The 23564-nt window shown below is 45.1% G+C and overlaps 1 protein-coding gene across 1 annotated transcript in view; it reads left to right on the top strand.

Moving 5' to 3' along the window:
- Positions 1-23564, top strand: part of hspg2 (heparan sulfate proteoglycan 2) — a 143175-nt gene that overhangs the window by 23098 nt on the left and 96513 nt on the right. The window contains exons 2-3 of the mRNA XM_072696888.1: positions 13191-13362; positions 14062-14133. Coding sequence (XP_072552989.1) covers positions 13191-13362; positions 14062-14133 — 244 coding nt within the window. The remainder of the gene's footprint in view (positions 1-13190; positions 13363-14061; positions 14134-23564) is intronic.

The following is a 23564-nucleotide window of genomic DNA, read 5'->3' as shown; positions in this document are numbered from 1 at the left end:
TGAGTTCTGTACTCAACATCAGTATGACGTTGGCATAGTACATGTGGAAGACGTTGGGTTTTGGTTTCTCAGCATCACAATGTAAAAGCAACAAAACACAGTCAGCCGTCGTCAATATTCTACTGTCAAATAGACGCAGGTGTTGTCCTGACCTTCACCCAACGTCATAACCTACACTTAACCAGATATCAGCGTTTATTGATGTCGATGGCCAGTCCTTGATACACTTCTTGAAGGTAGTATTGTGGCATTTTAGGCTTATCTGAGAAGTAGAGCTGGGCAATTTGACGATATTTCATTGTATCGTGATAACTATGCTTTTTTAAGCATATAGAGGATAACGTTAGTGCTTAATAAACACTGATCTGCTGCAGGTTTCATTACTAACAGTGTAATTAGACTGGTTTAATTAGATGAAGAGCAGCAGATGTTGGATAAAGGGGCAGTGGTGGCTCAGCGGTTAGAGCGCCGGGATATCGATAACAGGGTTGTGGGTTCGATTCCCGGGCTCGGCAAGCTGCCACTGTTGGGCCCTTGAGCAAGGCCCTTTACCCTCTCTGCTCCCCAGGCGCTGGAGTTGGCTGCCCACCGCTCTGGGTGTGTGTGTGTACTCACTGCCCCTAACACGTGTGTGTGTGTGAGTGTGTGTTCACTACCAGATGGGTTAAATGCGGAGGACACATTTCGCTGTACAGTCCACACTGTACAGTGACGAATACGTGCACCTTTATCTTTATCTTTATCTTTATCTTTAAAAATCTCTATCTCTATTACGAATGGGAGAATATCTAAATAGTAGTTATTAAGAATCTGTAACTACTGATGTTTTTAGTCTTACAACTCTTTAAATATCGTGATGTAGTATTTTTTACCATTCCGCCCAGCCCTACTGAGAAGCTCCTCAAACTCATGAATACGTGAGCGGTGGGGGGGACTACTGGTCTAAATGTTGAACAACCCATCCCCTCCCCCCCCTTTTTTTTTTTTTTTTTGCTGCTGTTTAATGACAAATGACTTCAGTGAACATCTTCATGCAGTGCTTAATAAAGCAGACTGTTATTAAACTGCATTTGACCTGCCGCACCGTGGCACAATGGGTCCCGGGCCAAGCCAACAGGTGGTGTCCGATTAGCTGGTCCTAGCATTAGTATATGAGAGAGGGAGAAGGGGAGAGAGAGAGAGAGAGAGGGGCTGGATGCTTAGGGTTTAGCCCACCACTGCGGCTGCTAAGGGAAACCGGAGCTTGATCCCAGTAATCAAAAATGTTCCGCCACTTCCTTCATACCAGCAGGCCGACATGCCAAGAGGCTTTTTGGCCAGGATAATCACGTACCTTGTACTGTACTTCTGTTTACATAGCAGCGCTAGCACCTTCTGCAGCACATTTCATGCCAAATGTGTCGAGCAGCCTTCTCTCAGCTATTGCTATTGTCTCTAAAATATTTCATGATCTCAGCTTGGACTTCAATGACTTCACCCAGCGTGTTATTCTCATGCCGCCTTCTGTGTCAGACATTATTCTGTCCTTGCGTCAATATTCCGTCCACCGGAGCCTTGTGGCGCCGGTGCTTGAAGTATCTGTGTCAGATTGAAGCCAAGGTTCTTTTGGCAAGTGGACGCCGCCGTGCAGATGAAGGAAGAGGCATTTCTTGAACGACAGCTAGCGGTTCTACAGAGGCCAGTCCCATTGCGTTATAAATAAATGTCCCTTTCTCTCTCTCTCTCTCTCTCTCTCTCTCTCTCTCTCTCTCTCTCTCTCTCTCTCTCTCTCTCTCTCTCTCTCTCTCTCTCTCTCGCGCTGCCTCTGGTCCCAGGCTTTTGGCCCTCAGCTGTCGTCTGGAGGAACTGGAGCTGCCCAGGTCACAGTTAGACACCGCTTACCGGAAATAGGGTGATATTTTTAGACCCTCAGAGTGCTCTGCCATGATTGTGTTTACTTGTCACAGTTGTAAAAAGGGCTGAGGAGCTTGAATGAGTACACTTTGCATGATTTTTAGTGATTTCAAGTTTACAAATTGATTCCAAACGATTCGTCTGTACCGAGGGGCTATTCTTAACAGCTTTTGTTAACATGGACGAGTGTCTTATGGTGGGTTATGGAGGGGCCTCTCATCCTTTTGGCTTCTTCCACAACTATCTGCAACACTCACTAAATGATAGACTAATGAGGTGGTGGAGAAATATGAAAACTAGCATCACAGCAATGGAATTCTTTCCACTGGGCCCAGTCTTATGATAATGCTATATAAGGTGTCATAAAAGGCTGGGGGAAATAAGCTCTGTTGACCTGTGCAAAGTCTTTCCAGTAACGTCTAGCCAGCTTAGCCTGCTGGCCTAATTCCACATGTGTCTCTCCACGGTCGTTGCACTGATATTTCAGGTAAAAAGGGTAATAGCCTCTGATTAAAGGCGCTTTTTTAAAGCATTTTCTGCAGGGCTTGCTCCAGCTGGTCCATAAAGTTTCCTATTTCCTCTATAAAAGCAAGCAAGAAAGCAAGCAGCGAGGGTTCATTACTTAGTACTACCGTTTGGACTTTTGGAAGGTTCTTGCAAGTTCTACCATTTTGCATTGTCGGGAATGTCTCCCAGCAGCCGTGTATTGTGTCTGTACCCTAGCCTGTGCCTTAACCTTGACCGCATTAATTGTGAGAGCCCACATCCCAGCAAGGCCCACACATAAAGCAAGAGCTGCATTCTTGCTCCTAACCGAAGAGCAAATGTAGCAGTTTCACTATTTTGACAGTGTGTTTATGAGGAGCAGTGGTGACACCTTGGTTGTCAGGCACAGGTGGTCTGCTCGAGGAGGGCTCTGCACGCCTCCCTGCTGGGGTGATAATTAAGAACTCCTCCTCTGTAGGTGCTACACAGCCCTCACAAGTAGCGAAAGTATACCGGAGCGCTTTACATGGTCGGCCCACCCGTGGCCATCATTTAAGGAGAACACAGATGCCTGTTGGGTTCAGTTTGTGTGGTTGAGGTTGTAGTCTGCCTAGTGCTCTGTTTATCTTAGGGTAGAGAATGGTTACTGCAGTTTACAGATTAGGGCCTAACTGATATACATAGGGGAAAAACCTTAGTCCTGGAGGGTCGGCTTCCTGATTCAACTTCCCCTGTTAGTTGTTAGGTTTAGTGGGTGTTTTAGACCTGGGTAATAAGCAAATTGGTCTGGACTCGTCACGAATACACAAGTCTGATTCTGGCCTTGTTTGGGGAAGGGGCTCATTATCACGGTTTTCTTTTAAACCGTGGATCAATTGTGCAATATCAAAGGTCACTTTTCTGCGCACATTTCTGCGAAATAGCAGGACCTATGTTCACACGTTTTCAGATTTTCCTTATTTTCCTTGTAAACAAACACTCAAGCAGTGCCGGAACACCTGCTAACAAAGAGCTTTCTGGTAGGAGAAGGTTTTTTAGCCATGCAGGCAATAAGTCGAAGCAGTCATATGAAAAAATTAACCAATTATGCAACCCCATAGGCAGCGCTGGGAGCGAATGGCTTCCACATGCGCAGTGGACCGCATCGGAGTTCACTAGAAGTGAACCCCAGACCAGTGATTTCAAGAGGACTAGAGATCAGTGCTCTGGACTGCTCCCGGGCTTGAAAACAGCTTTCACGCTTGACCAGATGCTGACGTCTGTGCCGGCCAACACCATTTTAGAGTGAGGAGGGGAGTGAGCCCTATTTCTCCACCCCAATTCTCCACAGCCAATTGTGCTCTCTCAGACTCTGGCTGCTGATGGCAAAGCGACATGAAGACCCGTCTCTTTTAAGAGTACTTAAATCAGCACTTCTCTTGACCAAGTGTACTGAACTCACGGAGCAAGGTGACTAGTGTGAAAACGCCCTTAGACAGCTGTGCTACTGGTAAAGCTGAGATGAGGCTTTGTAGGGTAGCAACCGAACTGGTTTTGACATAAGCTGAAGATGTGGTTTGTGGTTGGGGAAAATCGAAGTGAATTGCATTGATATTTAGTTGAAGGTAAGATAGATATGTACGAAGCTTCTGAAGTGACCAGTTCTCGACTCGACAGCTTCCAACCTCTCCTCTATAGAGAGGCCACCCAGGTGCTTGTTCAGTCTCTCGTCATTTTAAGACTTGACTACTACAACTTGGTCTTCAAGCTGGTCTTCATATATGCCGACCATCTGGACCTTGCAACTGATCCAGAATGCGGCGACATTACTTGTCTTCAATGTTTCAGCCATGTAAGTCCTCTGCTGTGTTCTCTTCACTGGCTTCCTGTACTTTCCCCACACCAGATTCAAAAACCTGATGCTGACCTACAAAGCCAAGAATGGAACAGCTCCTCCATACTTGACGGCAGTGGTCAAGCGAGCCAATCTGGACCAAGTACAGTACGGCTCGGCTCAATCCACCATGCTTTAAGATGCACGGAAGATCCAGACTTTTTTCTGTCCTGGCATCGAAATGGTGGGACGAAGACATTCCTCTTTCTATAAAATTGGATATAGAATTTTTCTCTTTTTCTCATAACTAGGTACTGCCAGTTAACCCACCTGTTCGTAGCTCCCGCTACCACTAGCGATGCTCCCAACACTAGGAGGTTAAGGGCTTAAGACATGCATCCTCCGATACATTGCAAGCCAGCCACCGCCTCTTTTTCCACTCTTTTCGTCCCCGGCTCCGCCGCACAAGCCAGCAGGCGTCTGTGCCGGTCAACGACATTTTAGAGTCATGAGGAGAGAGAGAGCCCTATTTTCCCACCCTGAGAGAGCATGGCCAGTTGTGCTCTCTTAGATTCTGGCTGCTGATGGCAAAGCGGCATGAAGACCCATCTTTTTCAAGAGTACTTATTAAGGCTTGTGATTGTACTCACTTGATCTTACTTGATTTGTTTGACATTCAGGCAAAGTGTAGTGTGTTGAGTATCGTGTATCTATCTAGGTATTCATACTGACTTCTGTGTTTGGTAGCATCTAGCTTACGGTATCTTTTGGATCCTAGCCTATACAAACAAGCTAAGGATATTTTCTGAGTAAACGGTGAAGCACTTTTGTAAGTCGCTCTGGATAAGAGCATCTGCTAAATGCCCTAACTGTACATAAAAGTGTAAAATTTTATATCATAACGGGCCTAATGCAGATATCCAAACTCATATTTGTATCAGTTATTCATATAAAGCATATGAAATGTGTTAACCTACCAAAATATTCATTTGTGTGTAAGATATGCTAATTTTGAGCAGTCATCTCTGAAAATGAAAATGTTGTCATCCAGTCAAGCCACTGTTGACAGGCATGGAGTGGCTGGATTTGGCCTGCCCTCTGACATCAGACCCAGTATCAGTGTCGGGCTCGTCTTTTATGGCTCTGTCTTGCACCGGGCCCACTTCTGTCTGGTCCCAACGTCGCCAAGCCGAAATGCTGCAATGCCACACCAAAAATATCCACCCTTATTCACACTTGTCATATTATTACAATGATGCCTGGGTATAGAAGTCACTCCCATAGGAGCAGCTGCCCATGAATGATTCTTTTCTCTTACTCTCTGGCTGAGACCGTGCCATGTACAGATCATATTTTCCATTACTCAGTGAGTCAGACATCATGCCGTATAGCATCTCTGGGTAGACGTTTAGGAAAGGAGCTGGAAGAAAGAGACTGAAACACTGAAACATATTTGTAGGCATGCGACATTTTGTTTCCTTCTGGAAGTCTTGGGCTGGGCTGGCAACCAAGTGTGGGTTACTTTCCAAGTGAGTCAAGCTACTGAGCGGTCTCAGTCATTTGGGAACCACAGGGTTCCATCGCTTGGAGTTAGCTACATATAGTGGTGGTAGAGAGAGAGAGGGAGAGAGACACACAGCTGCACTACATCATTGCTCACACAGGTGGGCTTACTCCGGTCTGAATAGCAGGCAGAAGCTTATAAGCTAATGCTAAGCAGCGTCTTTCCTGATGCAGAGCAGTTTAACCCCTTCGCAAGTACGTTCCCACGCTTGGGGTCGGAGCATTCAGCTTCGAACATGATGACGCAGCGGCCAGCTGTAGTTCTACTGATTTATCAAATCCCTCCACTGATTAGTCCTCCCACAACATACAGCGCATCCATAAAAGGCAGGAACTTTCCCCCTAAATGATCTTGTGAACTTGCAGAATATCACAGAATTGCAGCGTGTTTTAAGGAAATGCACTCTGAGCAAACCATTACAGGCAGCCAGAAATTGCTTAGGAAAGGGTGAAATCGGGGGACTGTGAGGGTCACTGTGAGGGCTACAGTTTGTCTCTTTTGAGGAAGCCCATAGTGGATTTATTTTGGGAGCCTTATCCACTTTCCAGCTTCAGCCATTTAGCAGATGGTTAGTAATATTTTCAAATGTAGCATATCGTCATGGCCACATGAAAACCTGGTATCTCCAAAAAAAAAAAACTTTACAGGAGAAGGTAAGATATTCTTAGCTTTTAATGGAAGTCAATGTAAAAAAAAAATCATTATGACATTCTGACCCAATGTAAAGAACTACCAGATTCACATTATGTCAAAGTGAAAAACAGCACGAAATCAATCGAAACTTTTTCATTTAATTCAATTTTACCATTTATTAGAAATGGCCAGTTACCATTTTTGCTGTGTGAGCACTTTATGATGAATGGACTAATAGAAATGGTCTAAAATGGTGTGGAACAAATCCGTCAGCTTTTACACAGTTACTTAATTATATCCAGTTCTTTCACCACTTAGTTCAGATGAACACATTGTACAAAACACAAGTTAGGATGATGTCACTTTGCAGAACAATGGGAAACTTGTGCTCGATTATTTTTTTTTTTTCTCGCAGAATAGATGTGCAAGCTGTGTAGATTCCAGTGGCATAGTAACAGTAATTACCCTGTCTATCGTCTCTTAATCAGAAATATATAAAAAACATTGGCTTTATCTGTAACTTCCTTTCTAAAGCTGTTTCTAACTGTCTTAAATCTCCATTACCTTCTTGTACATTGTAGGCAAGTCCTGACCCCATGCAAGCCCACACAGGCCGGGTTCAGACAGTTTGCTACTTGGAAGAAATTAAGTCAGTCAGTCAGGTTCAGTCAGGCTGGCCGACTACAGGGCTGGAGCCTCTATTTGTGCATTCATGTTCACTGTTAAAAGTAGAAGATCTTTGAGGAGGTTCTGCAGTTTAAAACTGTGGAGGAACTTGTTAAGGTGCTTTTAAAGAACCTTCAAGAAAAGATTTTTTTAGGTTCCACAAAGCACCTTAAGAGGGTTTACCTCTCCAAAGGGTTTAATAATACACCACCTACCTGCTCTTTGTTTAGGTTTTTAAGGGTGGTTGAGTTCAAATGTTTCCTTCTGAAGAGCTCTTCTTTCAGAGTTTAGTTCCACCTATGATTTGCCAGTTGGGTTCCAGCTAATTAAAGTCTTTGGAAGCCTTTGGTTAGGTGGAATTGTGCTAGATGATAGGGTAAAGCTAAACTCCACAAAAAGGTAGATGTCCAGGAGTATTGTATCTTCACACTTGTGAAACAACATATATATTAATGTTCATCCTTAAGGAATGGGTCAACCAAACATACCAAAATGGCTAATGGATAAAGTTTGGATGATGCTAATTTGTAATCATTTACCTTTTCTCACAATTAGCCATTTTAGCTTGTTTATTCCAATGATTCCATTCAAAGGTCAAAACTTTTAAGTGCAAATGAGTTCACAACTGGGATTGGAGGATATCCACTCCTGACACAACTGGTAATTGGTGGATTTTATTTTAAATTATGATTTTACAGTGCAAGTAATGAAAGCCAGCTATGGACACACATGCCACATTGAATACTGTGCATGTTTGGCCTAGCCAGCATCCAGTGTGTGGTAATTTAGGACTCAGCAAAGGGTGGGTTCATATATGTAAATGGTCATTGTTGGCAACTTAGACAATGTGCTTCTATTTAGTTGTCATCTAAAATTGACGTAGGGTGGGATGACCGGTTAGCGACCATCCACAAATTACTTGTGGCAATGTGGCAATCATCGGTGTCCAAGCACTGCGCGTCACTCTGGAGCCAGTAGAGGACAAATGATGGGCAGTTTTTTGCAGTGACCTATAATTATAATTGATATGGTCTTTGACTGGTTTTGTGCACATTGACCTTTTGACCCTGGTGTAATGAGCAACCTATATATATATATATTACAAATATGTCTAAAATATCAGGGTTTTTTCCCCATAGTGTGTGTGTGTGTGTATGTGTGCTTAGGCAATATTGTATTGTTATCGTGATACATTTTGTTATCATGATCCCTTAATTACACTTCGGATTTTATATATATAGTCAGAACTTGTCGCAATCACTTTTCACAAGCTTTCATATCTGGTTATTGTTCCACCTTGCAGGTTATGTTTCAGCATGGGGAACCAGCTGTGCGGAGCGTAGCTGAAGGGAAGCATGTGTGGCGAATATTGCCAGTACACACTGGAATGCCTGTGGGAGTCCGGACTTAAAATGCATGGCATGATGCACGTGTGGGAGAAGCTGAATGACCTGGGGGATGATTTCCAGTTGCCAGAGTTATGCAGCCCAAACCTCTGTCCAGCTCTTTTTTTCCATTTGCCCCCCACCCCACCCCTAACAACTTTGCTGAGAGATGTTGTGGGTCCTTCCTGCGGAGTTGTTTGGGCCCCCAGTCTTGTACAGTTTGTGCTGTCTTGAGTCAAGAGGCTTCACTCATCATATTCTTTATCCCGAAGGTGGAAGGTTTAGTGTCAGAAGTGATAGATAGTCCATTTCCAAACCTAACCTGCCTGTCTTGAACACGTTCAGCATACACAGGAAGAGGGGGAGACTTCGCTTCTGTTCCACTGTTTCCATACACACGTGTGTGATCCCTTCCTGTTGCCTTATCCCTATTGTCATTCTGAGCTTTTGGACCTTTGTGTTAGCGTTGAGTGTGGAAAAAGCAGATTTCCCTCCACCTCGCTCTCTCTGCGCAAATCTGTCATCACTCTTTCCATCTGTTTTTGCCCTGCGGCCACAGTTAAGAGGGTGACTGGGCCTTCTTAGCTGTGGAAAATGCACTCTGTGTACAACAGGCTTGCTTATGGAGGTTACCTCGCACCTAGCAGCTGGCAGAGCTGCTCCGTGGAGGGCGGCCCTGCAGCTCGTGCCAGGCAGTGCTAGGGAGGTCCAGCTCTGAGGGAAGCTGTCAGAGTACATCTATGATAAATTTTATACACTTAACGCTCTACACTTTGCCCTCCATTAGTGTTTACAGGAGCGCTAGTCTACCGCTGTGTGCTCGCTAGCCTTATGCAACAGCACAGCAGTCTAGCTGTATGAAATGCACAGCCTTTGTTGATGCCTGGCAGACGCTTCACTGAATTTGATCATCTGGGAGCTTCTGGAGGTTGTTTTCATCCAGAGAAACCCTCTATTTCTTTGAAAAAAGACTCCTGATGACTGATAGCCTTTTTGCGCAGTCCTTTCTATTCTCCTAAACCGTAAACGGAAAGGGTGGGGAAGGCCGTTTTCATGTATCTTCATGCTGGTGTGATGTTTGAAGCTGAAAAGCAGGTGTCCTCTTTAAAGTCTCCACTGTATTCATGAATGAGATCTTAGCAGGGCTCTTTTCATTGACCAGCTATGCTGAAGCCATGGCTTTGGCTAGTTTGCACTGATAATTCAGTCACATGCTGTTCCACAGCTGTCGTGAAGGAAGCAAAGGGAAAAAACTGCGGACGCTTTTCTCACGCTGTCCCTGTTAGACCTTGCCAGTTGGCCAAAGGGTTGGGGCTACCATAGTGGGGGGTGTGTGTGGGAGAGAATGACAGAATAAATCCCAGAATGTGGTGCAACAGTGCACATCTGTCCAGTCGTCATTGCGCCCTGGGGACCACGTGGACCAAGCTTGCTGAAACCACCTAAATCCTGGACACAGGGATTTGGTTGCAGCCCAGTAAACACCAGCTGGACAAGCCGAAGACAAGTTGAAGTTTCCCAATGGCTTTAACTGACTTTAGTGAGCCAAGCTTATCCACTGTGCCTCCGCTGCCTTGCCTTTCTTACAGAGCAAACAGTTGATCTTTTTAAAAGGTGTGATCGGAAGGTAAACAGCGGCATGCCTGTGGAGAGGAATGCTGTGCATGTTTGCATATCCTAACGTGTCCTTGGTCAAAAGAAGCCAGGTATGTGAACTGGAAGTAAATCTAGATATGTGGCTAGATTCTGTATGTACACCGATGTTCCTAATATTGAGTAGGCCCCCCCTAGTACTGCCAAGACATTGCATAAAGACCTTGAAGGTGTCCTGTGCTATCTGGCCCCGAGAAGTTAGCAGCAGATTCTTTAAGTCCTGTTGAAAGGTGTGGCCTCAAAGGATTGCATTAGTGACCGTTGTTCACACCTGATTTACCTGGTTGTGCTTTTTTGGATCATTTTTGGAAGGTACTGACCACTGTATACCAGGAACACTCCACAAGACCTGATGTTTTACAGATGCTCTAACCCAGTAGTCTAGCCATTACCAACTGGCCTTTGCCAAAGTGGCTCAGATCTTTACTCTTGCTAAAATCAACTTCAAGAACTTCTCATTTTTTTAAACTGGACCTTTGAAGAACCATTCATTGAAAGGGTTAACAAGTGGTTCCGGTTTGGCCTCATTCCAAAGAGTGTGAGGATAATCTGTGTTGCTGGTTGACCGACCTTGATTCAACAAAACCACCATAGTTCCCTTTTAGAATTCAGTATTTACACCATTAAACCACCATATAAGCTGTGATGCACAGTTTATAGCGGAACAGGAGCATAAAGCACTGGGGCTGTTACCCAGATGGCAGAGAGCCTGGCCTTTGGGCAGGACTCCATCCCAAGGGATAGTGAAGCAGGAGGTGATCACACCGATGCTTCGCTGAGTGGCTGCTCTCAAAAGAATTTTGCCAGTCAGCGCTTTCCTTTCGCGAAAGGCCCAGGATTGTTGGTTTAGGGTGATCAGTCAGGGGAGAAAGGATTTGGGTGGGAGATCAAGTTATTTATTAGCTGGAGCCATTTAAATGGGGGCAACGGCCATGATGGAGAGGCTGGGAAATGGGAACTGGCGGGCCAGGCCGACTGGAAATGCCCAGTGTGGCACCCTGCCAGGCATATATGCAAACACCAAAATGGAAATTTGTGGTTCAAATGAGGTACGACATGGCAGGCAAAAAGGTGGGCATCATAAAAACAAAGGTGCTGTCATTTATATTGTATGACCAGAGGTAGTGCAGGTTCTTTGCTAAACCACAGAAGAATTAAGTTGTAAGATGAGCGAAATATTAATATTTTACATTGGTAGCAGGTTAAACCTGGTATTTTAACTGAATTTTGGTTCTACCATGTCAGAACCTGAAAAAGCATTTTGGAGGAGGTAGTCTTATTTGAACCCCAGACATTTAGCCTAGTCTGCTCTTGATTTTTGAAGTGAGTAGTAAAGATCACCATGGCCAGATCCAGTAAGCTCTCTGAGGCCTCCAGAAAGAAGGCTGTAGATGCAGAGGAGTTTAAAAAGGGCTTGAAAAAGATCTCAAAACAATTAGACATCAACCATTTTACCATCCGTCAGATGATTTTCACATTTCAAACGACTGCCAGCATGCCCGGATCAGGCCATCCTAGCATGTTCAGCCCCAGAGCAGACCACAAGATACATGAAGAAGTCTCAAACAGTCCTAAAACATCACAGGGCCTACAGGTGATGTCAAAGTACAGCATCTCTCATCAGAAAGAGACCAAAGACATCTTGCTAACCCCTGGCTATTAAAATAAAAAGCATCAGGGTAAGACTCCAGATTCATCTGTCCAGAGCACATTGTTCCAGTAGTCCTGGTCTTCGTCTAGGTGTTCTCTGGCGAACCTTATTCTTGCCCTGTTTCTGCAGGGGGTATGAAACACCTTCCATCTTGTGCTGCATACAGACTGCATTTGCAGTTGGCAAATGTTTGCAAAAGAAAAAAACACCTCTGGATTTTGAAATGTGCAGTGCTCTAGATTGCTGTCAGAGCTGTGTTTTTCTGACCCCGCATTGAAGCGGTGACCTAGTCTTTCCATGATAAAGTGCTTCCTAATGTAACTCAAGCTGCCTGACATGTTGTAGCAGTAAGGTATGCTCACCTGGAGCTTTTGCCTGAGGTCATGAATGTTGAATAGGTTCTGTAGAGTGGCCTTGCAGGCATCCTCGTGTTAAATCATCCACTAGTAGAAAAGGTTCAAATAGCTTGGAGCCAAAGGCAGTATGAGAAACTGTTTGAAAGAACAATTTTGAACAAGTCTGAGTAGCATACCCTGCTGAACAATCCAGCTTTTGCTGGTTTAGGATGGTCTAAGTTCATGGGCGGCGCTTGCTGGCACTGGTGTCCTCTAGCTGGTGTGTCAGAGCCAGGTATACAGCGCTTTCCTCCAGGCGCGTTGGCTGCCTGGTGACGGCGCCACGGCGCATCGACGGTGTGTGTTGGTCTCGCCCTTACTAGTGTTGGGGGTGTTGCGTGTGATGGGGGGGTGTTGCGTGTGATGGGGGGTGTTGGTGGGGGGGTTGAGAATACGTATGGGTTGCATCTGAAACATCTGCATCAGCAAATCAGCATCTGAAACATCTGTAACAATGTGGCAATGTTGCAAATCTAGGCCGGAAATGCACACCATGCAGAAGTGCCCAGTATTTGGGTACGGCCGTTGTTTCTGAACAAATTGCTAACTGTCTATTTGACCTGTTCGAGGCCTAGAAACTAAACCAAGGGTTTCCAAAGTTGATTCACCATGCTCACTGCAATTCAGTGAAGGACTGCTCCTAATCTTTGTCTGGAAAACCCTGGGTGTTTAACATTGCTTAACAAGGTTGAGGTTTCTAGCCTACACAAAGCCACCAGACGCAAGATTTGAAGGAAAAATAATAGCACCAGGTACCAGTGTTTGCATTGCTGACAGCCTAAATAGGCTCACAACCCAGTCAAAACCCCTCGACTGCAGCGCAACATCCGAGGAAGAAAAGCGTCAGACCTACCTTTTATTTCAGTGAACTGATGGCCCATTGAGATAAATACGGCAAACACATGGCTCTACTTTATCATGCCTTCTGAATGTGGAGTTGACGGCCCTCCCCTCCCACAGGCCTCTCGGGTCTTAGGGTGTGTATGTGTGTGTGTGTGTAGATGCAGACTTTAACCCCTATAAAGTAAGGCTTGCTTTGTTTTGACTGTAGGTGGCGGAGAGCTCGAAGGTGTGGGGGGAAGTGCCCCTGCCAGAGGATCTGGAGGCTTCCAAGGAGCAGAGGATCAAGCGTTACCTTAATGATGATGTGGACCCCGTCGCGCAGAGGAAGTGGCGTTACCTTGACGATGACGAAGACTTTGCTGCGGATGAAGCTTCAGGAGGTGCGACTGCTTGCAGTTTACACAATGCCAATTGCAACACTAAGCACACATCAAACTGTTTTGACTACATTTGGGGGGAATTCGATTTTTCACTCAGCTGTTGTCTGAACTGTTGTCTGAGCTGTTTTACACTCTGCTACAACTGACTGGTGTGCTCGCTTATTTATACATGCAGCAAACCCGGTCATGTGGCATCTGTGACGTCCTGGCCTTAGTTAATTTCTAACCAGGAGTGGTCATAATATTCAAATACGACTGTGAAAGTGGGTAACAGTGGTGGCCCACAGGCCATTGATGCCAGAGGGGGATGAGTACTCTGGCGAGTGTTACAGTGTAATTAACATACCACAGTGGACATTTTGTTTTGTGTTTGTATGTGTGTATATATGTAATATATTACATACATACACACACATTATATTATATTATATTATATTATATTATATTGTAGTCTAATTAAGGTGTCATGAGACAACAGATTTGAACACATACTGTATTGTCACCCCACAATGGGCTGGCATGCTGTTGTGAGCATATTGGCATCATTTCTGTGTTCTCGGGGTGATTTTTTAGTATTTCAGAAACATTGAATGTTGTTTTTTTTCTGGATAAATGTAGCATTAACTAGGTTCAGCAGTGTGTGATGTCTGTTTAAAATGGTAAGATGAGGAATTCAGTGTATTTTTGTGTTCTGTGCAGATTTTATCAGTGGAGAAGAGGATGGAAGCACCCCTGAACCACCTGTAATTGAATCTACTCTACCGCCAACAAGTGAGCACCCTTTCTTCATCAGTGGGAACCCAGAAATGGAACTTCCATGGGGTTTATACTTATGCTTATGACTTCCAGGCTCTCTGGAGGACCTCTGCAGCTGCCAGTGTAATCTCGAAGTGCAGCTGCTCCCTTTTTTCTTCTTCTTTTTTTTTATGTTACAAAAGCGAGTGTTCTGTTCCTTATTGTCTGTGCCAACTGACCATATACAGGTCTGGCAGAGATGCAGATTAGATTGAGGAACTCTGGTGTACTCCTTTAACTATGTTTCCGCGTCTGTCTGAAAGAGAGGGAAATATCTGAGCAGATCAAGACTCTAGACCTGGAGGGATTTGTAGCCAATATGAAAACAAAAAAAGGACACCCTGTGAAAACCTTCGTCCTAACATGTTTAAACATCGGCTTTTGAGAAATACTGCGAAACTGAGCGCAAACAACTGAACAAGCGTCAGTTTTCCACATGTGTTACTGCTTTAATGTCTAAAACTAGAATCAGGTGGGGACCTGGCGATTTCCTCTGAGCGTGTTGGCTGCACAGCTATGCGAAAAGAGACGTTGGCTGGCTCAGAGGAGGCATTTAGGTACCCAATTAGGTACTGCCCATTAACTCACCTGTTCATGACTCTCCATAGCTCCAGCAATACTGCCGACACTAGGAGGGTACATGCAAAGACAGCCACCGCCTTTTTTTAAAAGCTCCACCACATCAGCTAACAAACGCCTGTGCCGGCCAACATCACTTCAAAGTGTTAAGGGGAGAGAGCGCCATCTAACCACCTGGAGAAAGCACGGCCAATTGTGCTCTCTCAGACTTTGGCTGCTGATGGCAAAGCGTCATGGCTCGGGATTCAAACTCTCGACCCCCTGGCCATAGTGGTAGCGTGGAATTAATCAGTGAGGCTTGCTCCTGAGTGTTGGAGTGAGTGGTATGACCCATGGAACCAAGAAGGCTGTAGATGCATGTGTAGATTTATTTAGGGGCTCATGGTACTTATTCACTGTTTCAGATGCATGTATTGATTACATTGGGAAAGTCCCCTGCTGAACCCTGCTGGACAGTTTAATGTAAAATACTATGTCTTTTCCGGTTATCTCCATCTAAATGGTGTGTGTGTGTGTGTGTGTGTGTGTGTGTGTGTGTGTGCGCACACGTTGAGGACCCTGAATGAATGTTGTCTCGGGCACATCCTGAAGCTCTGCTCTTCTCACAGCGGCCTCGTCATAACACTGAGCTTCAGATTTGTGTGGAGATTCAAACAATCCTCACGCATCCTTTCATCAGATAAGAGGGCGAGGTGGAGGCGAAATACCGCACATGAAAGGCGGGGGTAAACAATGAAGCCATGGGCAGACAACGCATTCGCTTGTTTTTGCATTCCTCCACTCCTGCCCCTCTTTCTATAGGGTGAAGACCCTAATGGGGTCTGTCTCTGTCTGTCTCTGTCTCTCTTGCGCATGTGCACGCACTTTTTCTCTCGCGCTCTCTTGTGGTCTCTACCCATTTTTCACACAGAGGATGTGTGTGGTGTTGGGGGGGGGGGGGGGGTATTGTTGTGCAGCAAAAACTGTCATTATTATTTTCCATGACCATTTCATTCTTTTTTTTCTTTTTTTGCTATAAAAATGCAAATGAGCTCTGTTCCGATTGGTTCAACTGTATTGTGTGCCTTGTTCAGGCCAGAAAAAAATAGATTCCCACCCCGACACACCCCTTAAGTGTCCTGTTCCAAGGCTGACACTTCATACTTGTGCTTATTGGTTAAGCCAAGATTTCATTAGTCACTGTCTTATTTGACATGTCTGAATATGTCAAATATTGATCAGGTACCTGGTACCTGGCTTTGGTTGGTACAAACAGGACTATGCATGGTCTATGTATGGTCAAGATTGTCCAGCCCCTACTCTGCACATAGCATTGCAGTAGTGCAATGACTTGTCCAGAGGATTGTAATGAGCAGTTTAAGTCACTGATTTAAACCCAGTTAGAACCATTGGCAGCAAGGTCATAAAGATCAGTTGACCAAGATGATACTGCGCTATACTGCTGTGATTAGTGCTACAGCATGCATACCACATGCCTCTGACTGTAAGAATAGCCACCAGCTGTGTCCAAACCCCTGAAGGAAATAAACTGTGTGATCACTCTCAGGCTGTCTCATGGCTACACGCATGAGGCTGGTAGAACTGGGGAGAGGTTGGAGAACCTCTCAGACGTTCAGTTAGTTTGATGGAAGCAGGCCAGATCAGTTTTTTTTTATGCTGATCACTGTAGAAGAGGATTTGGCAGTAATGCAGTCGTCCTTGGCTGACTTTACAAATCAAATTGATTGATGGGAATTTGTGATATGGAGTGATAAACTGTGAACTTCAACCACTTTTGTCTCTGTAATGAAAAGGAACCCTCTCATAACCATCACAGAGCTGGAAAACTGCCCAATTCTACATCCCCAAAACTGTTGTGTAACAGTCTTGGCTCATTAATTTTTAAGCCTCTAAAAATTACAAATGTACATCCAGCCCATCCAGCAGGAACGTAGTTCTAGTGGCACTAAAGATATCATGTCCAAATGGGGCCTTGATGGTTTGCCCAACTGGGAACCCGAAAGTTTTGTTTCGTGGGTTCCATGTTGGCTTTAAATATTTAAACCCATCAGTGTTCCACCAGGGTTAGTGATGGAACCAGGAGGGGATAAACATGGAGCCCATCTGGGTTGTACACTACACATGGAGCTTAGATTGTGCCCATATGAGATTAGGGTGGGCTGTAACGATGGGGGCCCATTTGGGAAGCCCTACCTGGAAGTCCATGACCACCTGGAATCCACCTAGCCCATGTTCCACCCACGTGAGCCCCCACATGATCCTGTTTCCTCTGACAGGTACTGAAGATATGTTAAAGACGATTTTGCTATAGAATGGCATGATTTTCGTCCTCAGAACTTCTCCACAGTTTACCTAATAGCTCTTGTGGGACTGTCTTTGTCTTCCTGCTGAAGTAGTACACCCCTGTAGACGGAAAGAACTTTGTCTATTTAACACTGCAGTCTCTTTTATTCTTTCTCACCTGAGCTTTTTGTAGACTCCACTGCTTCACAGTGGTCAGCTGCAGCCTTGGGAAAACACCTATCTACATTTATGGAGTTACCGGAATGCCTTCAACCAAGTGCTTCCCGCTGTTGATCAGAGGAGGATGTGTTTCCTCGGTTCTCTCGGTTCTGAGTCTCAAGGTTTCTTCCTCTCGCTTTTAGGATTTTTTTTTTCCTGCCACTGTCGTCATAGGCTTACTCATTTGGGGCCTGGACCTGGATCTCTGTAAAGTAGCTTTGAGACAGCTTTGAGAAAAATGATCTCTGTGCTAACCATAAACAGAAGAACTAGGTACTTTCAGAAGAAACGTCCACTCAAGTATGTTATAGCAGTTTGGGTTGGAGGAGATTCATACAGGAGGTGGATATATGGGCTGAGGATGTTCTACACTGTAGTCCCTTTTATATAGTAACTGTTACATAGTTCTCAAACAACTACTAACACCATGTATCACAAGGCTAACGCTAAAAGCTAAGTGCTAAATGCTAAAAGCTAAATTCTAAGCTTTTGTTTTGAAGCTTCTGGTGCCTGGCAGGAAACCACTGAAACGACAAAGACAGAGAATGGGGCGAAGACAGTCTTGGGATGTAACATGGATGCAAGAGTCTTGCCCAAGGACTATTCTTGGTATAGTGTCTGTGTTTTTTCCTGAGCTGGGAATCGAACCCTGGTCTGCTTTGCGTCAGATTAAGTAACACTGTCTATACCAACTAGTCGCCTACTAATCGCCTATATATACCAGCAGACAGGTTCATTTCAGAGGCACTGTTAGCGAGGATCACACCCGCATCATTTTACACTGAAATCTCTCATGCACTACATACACTAGGCCCCAAGTGTATTTATTCTTAAGCCTGTCAATCAGACAAACCGTGATCCTCTCCTTGCCATGTTCTGGCCAAGAGGAAGTTTGTTCTTAAAAGCCATTTATAGATCTGTGTTTCGCAGCACTTGGGAAGGAACACACTTCTTTCCTGGAGCTGGGCCTGGATGACCAACCTGTTTTCTGTCTTTTCCAGCAGTCTGTTACTTTTCCTTTGGGCAATGAAAAAGCATAGCCCTCAGCTGCCCGTTTCTTTTGCCTTCCTGCGTTTGTGAAACGAAAGGTCGTCTGTTTCCTGCTCCCACACCTTCACAGACACGTTGATCACGGTCATGGGAATCCCCCTCATGTCATGTAGAGCATTTTACACTGCTGGGAAAGCTTATTTTAAGCCTGATTTAACTAATTGGATAAAATCTTATTATCATTAGTGCACTTAAGATTCGCTCGTTCATCGTTCCAACATTGTAAACAAGGTGTTCAGACAAGGTCTTGTAGATTTTGCCAATTAGATCAAATGTTAAGGGCCTTCAACACTTTAGCCTTGCTCATTCATTGTTCCTGCAATGGTAGCAAGGTATACAGGTCATTGTAAAGCAAAGCATCCCCAAACCACGACACTACCACCACCATGCTTCACAGTTAGTTTGAGGTCCTTACTGTGAAAAGCAGTTTAGGATTATATTCAGATATAAAAACAGGGCCCGTATTGGCCAAAAATGTATATTTGCACCAATTATATGAAATGTTAAGGATCTACAGAACTTTACCCTTGTTTATTCATCATTCCCACCAAACCATGAAACTACCACCACCATGCTTCACAGTTAGTTTAAGGTTTTTACTTTGAAAATGTCAGCCCAAAAAAAGGTTCCATTTTAGATTCATCTGTCCTACTAGATTTAAAATAAAGCTCCACTTTAGACTTTTTAGTAAGACTTTTGTCCTACTAATCCTACTTAAATCCACCCGCATCATTAAAAAAAATATATATAGAATGTTGGTCTTATAGTAAGACTGGGCGATATGGTAAAAATACTATATGATATTTAAAGACTTTTTTTGTTATTTCTCATAATATATGTAGTACGTAATGAAAACTGCTGATCAGTGCTTATTAAGCCATAACAGTATTCTAAATATGCTTAGAACTGCATATTATCATGATAACGAAATGTATATAAAATATCATCATATTGCCCAGATCTGTCTTATAGTGCATTTGTCAGACCTCTCTTGAAAATCAAAGGCTTTAGTGTCTTGACTCTTGAGAGTGCTTCTGATGTTTACATGCCAGCTTTGGAAAAGATTTGCAAAGTCACCAATAAGCTCTTTATCAGGAGCTAATCCGCTCTGTAGATATGAAGCTGGTGCTGAACCTGCTTCTACAGCCATTCTGTATCTTCTCCAGAATGTAGTTTGATGGAGTAGTGTGGGAGACGTCTTCCAGCCTCCAGAATCTCTGATCCGTCTGAAGGTACTCTGGACTTTCTCAGGCCCTTAGACTATGAGGGTCACTCCACTGGTTACAACCACAGAAACATAGGAAAACCATTTTTGGTTCCATAAAGATCCCATATCTCGATCACTATGGCATCACTCAAAGAACCCAGTGAAGCACCATTATTGTTAAGACTACATGTTACCCCTGCCAAGCTCAATGCCTTAGCTTGTCGTTGAGAGAGTGCAGTATTGTTAGCTGTATATTTTCAGAGGTCTACAGGGGGATGAAGGGGGTTGCATTACGAGACCCCATCTGGGCGTAGACATTCCTCGTGACACAAAACTGACCCTTGCAGTATGCGCTATGACTATGCTTTCAGCCTGCCACAACCCCATGTCCCCTACAGTGATTCTGGCTGGTGAGCAGATGTGAAAGTGCTTGATAGGGGATACATTAGTCATTAAACTCTTAGGAAGAGCAGGAGGCCACCCAGCTCTTCCCACCCCTCTCCTGGTGGGACAGTTGGTGTAGTGAGTGTGTGTGAAAGGATCCAAATGGAGCCCTGTGATAGCAGTACAGCAGGGGCAGGGGGGAACATGTGCTGGCAGCTGCGGTTATTTTGGTTTCATCTTTGTTGTTATGATCTGGCCCTCTTAGAGGCAGCCATATGCATTCTGTCACACCGAGAGGAGAACATCATGGAACCGGGCACTAAGAGGCTGTTGGAGGTTTTCTTTGTGGGGTGGGGGGGAGGCGGCCCTGCATGTGTGCGGAATATGGATGGACCTGGTTGTTGGAATAGTTACACATATGCAGATTTGGGAAAAAACAAACAAACAAACAAAAAAAAACCCTGAAGCAAAAGTTTGGGCACCCTCAATGGTCAGTACTTGGTAGCACCCCCTAACCACTAAATTCCACAAAATTCCTGGTTTCCTTTGCAAAAGGCCTCTATTTCTGTGAGATTCCTGGGCCGTCTTGCTGCACCGCTCTCCTCTAAGATCTATCCACAGGTGTTCAGTGATGTTAGGTTAGGGCACTGTGAGGGCCCTGTGCATCTTAATGTAAACCATTATGAATTTTGAGGTGTGCTTTTGATCATTATCCTACTGTAGAAGTCATTGCATCTTCATCTTCATTATTGTTTGCAACAGTTTACCGTACCACTGGCTGCAACACAAACCTAAAGGATGATTGAGCCACCTCTGCTTAACAGTTGGAAAGGTTTCTTTACATGAACTTCTGCACCCTTTTTTCTTCTCCATCTTCTCCATCTGATTCATCTTAGCTGGTCACCGTAACTGGATTTTTGACTAGGGATGGCCGGATGTTTGGGAATACAATTGGGAAAATGATTTTTTAGAATAACAGAAGAGGTAACACTGGTCCTAACAGGCCTCTTCATGAACCTTCAGCTTTCAGGCACCGATTTTGCCCCTTTCTGTAACGATATAGAGAGCCATGGGAGAGCCATGTTTTCCTGCCACTCTGTAGGAAACGTTGTCTCACTGCTTTGCTCTCAGGCCACATTTGCAGCCTTAGCGTCCTCAGCTCAGTCTCGCAAGCGCAGTCATCTCTTTCTCAGGAAGCGAAAGCTCTTTGGCTTTGTTTGGCTTGCCTTGGCTTTTTTTGCTATGTTTTCGATCTTGATATGGGTTTATAATGACAGCATATCTCAGTATGCCACCAAACTCTGATTAAAATGTCAACAAGAATGGCAGATGGAACGGCACCCAGGGGTCCCCACCGCTGGCGGAAACCGCGTGCCGTGCCGAATGTTTTTATTGGATTTCGGGGGGTTTCCTGCTGAAGCCTGGGAGTGTCCCTAATAAAAGTAATAATCCTTCTCTGGCGGTTTATGAAACAATTTACAGCTTCGGTTCCGGTAGCTAAAGCAAATAAACGCGCTTTGTTGGAGCGATCAAAGAGAGCGCGAGAGAGAGAGAGAGAGGTTTATTTTGGGTCTGTTTTAGTTTATCTATAAGGCAAAGAAGAGAGTGATACACAGGGAGTGATACACAGGGAGTGAGATACAGATGGAGAGAGAGAGAGAGAGAGATACTCGGAGAAAGAGAGAATGCTTTGTCCTTCTGTTTGATGGCAGAGTGAAGGCTCTGATGAACGTTGCTGTCATTGGCAACCAAACAGATGAAAGGCCAGCTCTGGACTCGCTCATTACGCACTTGACAGTGAAGGCGCTGATGCGTATCACGCCATTAAGGGAGGCTTTGAAGTGAATGAAGTGTAATTAGGCTGAGTTAGGGTGAATTCACAGTGATCAGGGACAGTTAAGCTCCATCAGAATGAGGGGAAAGCTTTGCCCCCTATAGCTCACTTTCAACTCTTCTATTGTCTCGTGTATATATGCTGTATAATCTACCATCTCTAGAGAGAATGTGCGTGTGTGTGTGCGTGCGTGTGCGTGTGAGAGAGAGAGAGAGCTGTTTGACTGCCTGTATTTGTGACCGTGTGTGTGTGGGCCAAACTGACTGTGTTTAACTGTGTTTGATTGGCAGGGTGTGACTGTGTGTGTGTGTGTGTGTGTGTGTGTGTGTGTGTGTGTGTGTGTGTGTGTAAGTGCAGGAGTGAGTGGCTAGGTGTGCAAGAGAGAGTGAGAGAGCTACTGTGAGTGCCAGAGGCAGACTGAGTTCAAGAGAGTGAGAGCAACTGAAAGAGTGACTGCAACTGTGAGAAAGGGCGAGAAGGTGACTGCGACTGATGGCGAGAGGGCAACTATGAGGATGACCAAGTACGAGAGCAGGCGACTGTGAGTGCGTGCTAGCGAGAGTGCGTGCGAGAGGCTAGGTGTGTGAAGGGGCCTTTGTGAGTGCAGGAGGGAGAACGTGAGAGTGAAAGCAACTGAAAGAGCAAGGACAACTGAGTGAGATATTGTGACTGTGAGTACAAGAATGGGCAACAATGTGTGCGAGAGTGATTAGCTAGGTGTGCGAGAGAGAGTGAGAGGGCCACTGTGAGTGCAGGATGGAGACTGTGGTATGTGAGAGCGTAAGCAACTGCAAGACAGAGTGCGACTGCAACTAAACAACTAAGTGCAAGAGCGTGACTCTGATGGCGACCCTGATAGGCAACTCTTAGGGTGCCCGAGAGTCAGAGAGCGTCAGCAAATGCGATAGCTACGAGAGCGAGTATGAGGACAAGTGTGAGCGTAACAGGGCTGCTGTGAGTGCGACAGAGAGACTGTGGGTATTTGTAGGTGACTGTGTTTGTGTGTGACCGTATGAGGAATCGTCTCTGTGTGTGATTCTCTCTCGCGCACTTTCTCTCTTGTGTGTGCAGCTGTAAGCTATCTAGAAGGCCACACATGTGTTTACAGTGAAGATTTTTACTGAAGCAGTTCCAGACTGGTGACAGTTTTACACACAGAGTGTGACTGTAAACAGAGTTAAATCAGTAATTACACTCTTACTCATTTTGCGCTGGGATTTCAGGCACAAGCCTTTCTTCCATAATGTGTTTCCTAACTGCCTTGGAAACCGAGGCTTTTCCTAATCAGGGCTGTTCTAATCACCAAATCAGTAAACTTTCCAATAAACCGCAACAGATTGAATCCCTCAGTGCGAGCACAGGCTTTGAACCCGGCTCCCTCAGCGATGGGGAGGCCGATTATGTCCTGACTTTTCTCCCTCAGTGAGAAAACGGGAAGTCCCCTCGCCTTTTTGTGGGTTCCTCAAGTCCCCGAGATGTGGTTCCTCAGACACCTGTACAAACTGGCAGAAAAAGTAAATGGCTCACTGTGGCGAGTGGATGCACGCCTGGCCCTGAAGATGTACTGCAGGCCCTAGTAGCCAAGAGCTGGAGAACCTCAGAGAGTGATGCCTGTGCAGCTTCTTCCCCTTAGGGCGCCGTGTTGCCGCAAGCTTCAGCCACCATGTGTGTCTCTTCAGCCAGATGTTAAATCAAATGCAGCATGGACTCAGCCCTACTGGCCCGCTGACAGCGCTGTACAGAGGAACGCCAGAGGAATGCGACAGTAAACTGAGCTCTGGGATCGGGACCTGCCAATCCGTACCCAAACTCTTGCAGCGGCGTGGCGTATGGGAGTGGTTCTAGCCTGTT

The sequence above is a fragment of the Salminus brasiliensis genome, chromosome 14 (assembly GCF_030463535.1).
Source record: "Salminus brasiliensis chromosome 14, fSalBra1.hap2, whole genome shotgun sequence".
Taxonomy (NCBI): Eukaryota; Metazoa; Chordata; class Actinopteri; order Characiformes; family Bryconidae; genus Salminus; species Salminus brasiliensis.
This window is presented reverse-complemented; position numbering and strand designations above follow the sequence as displayed.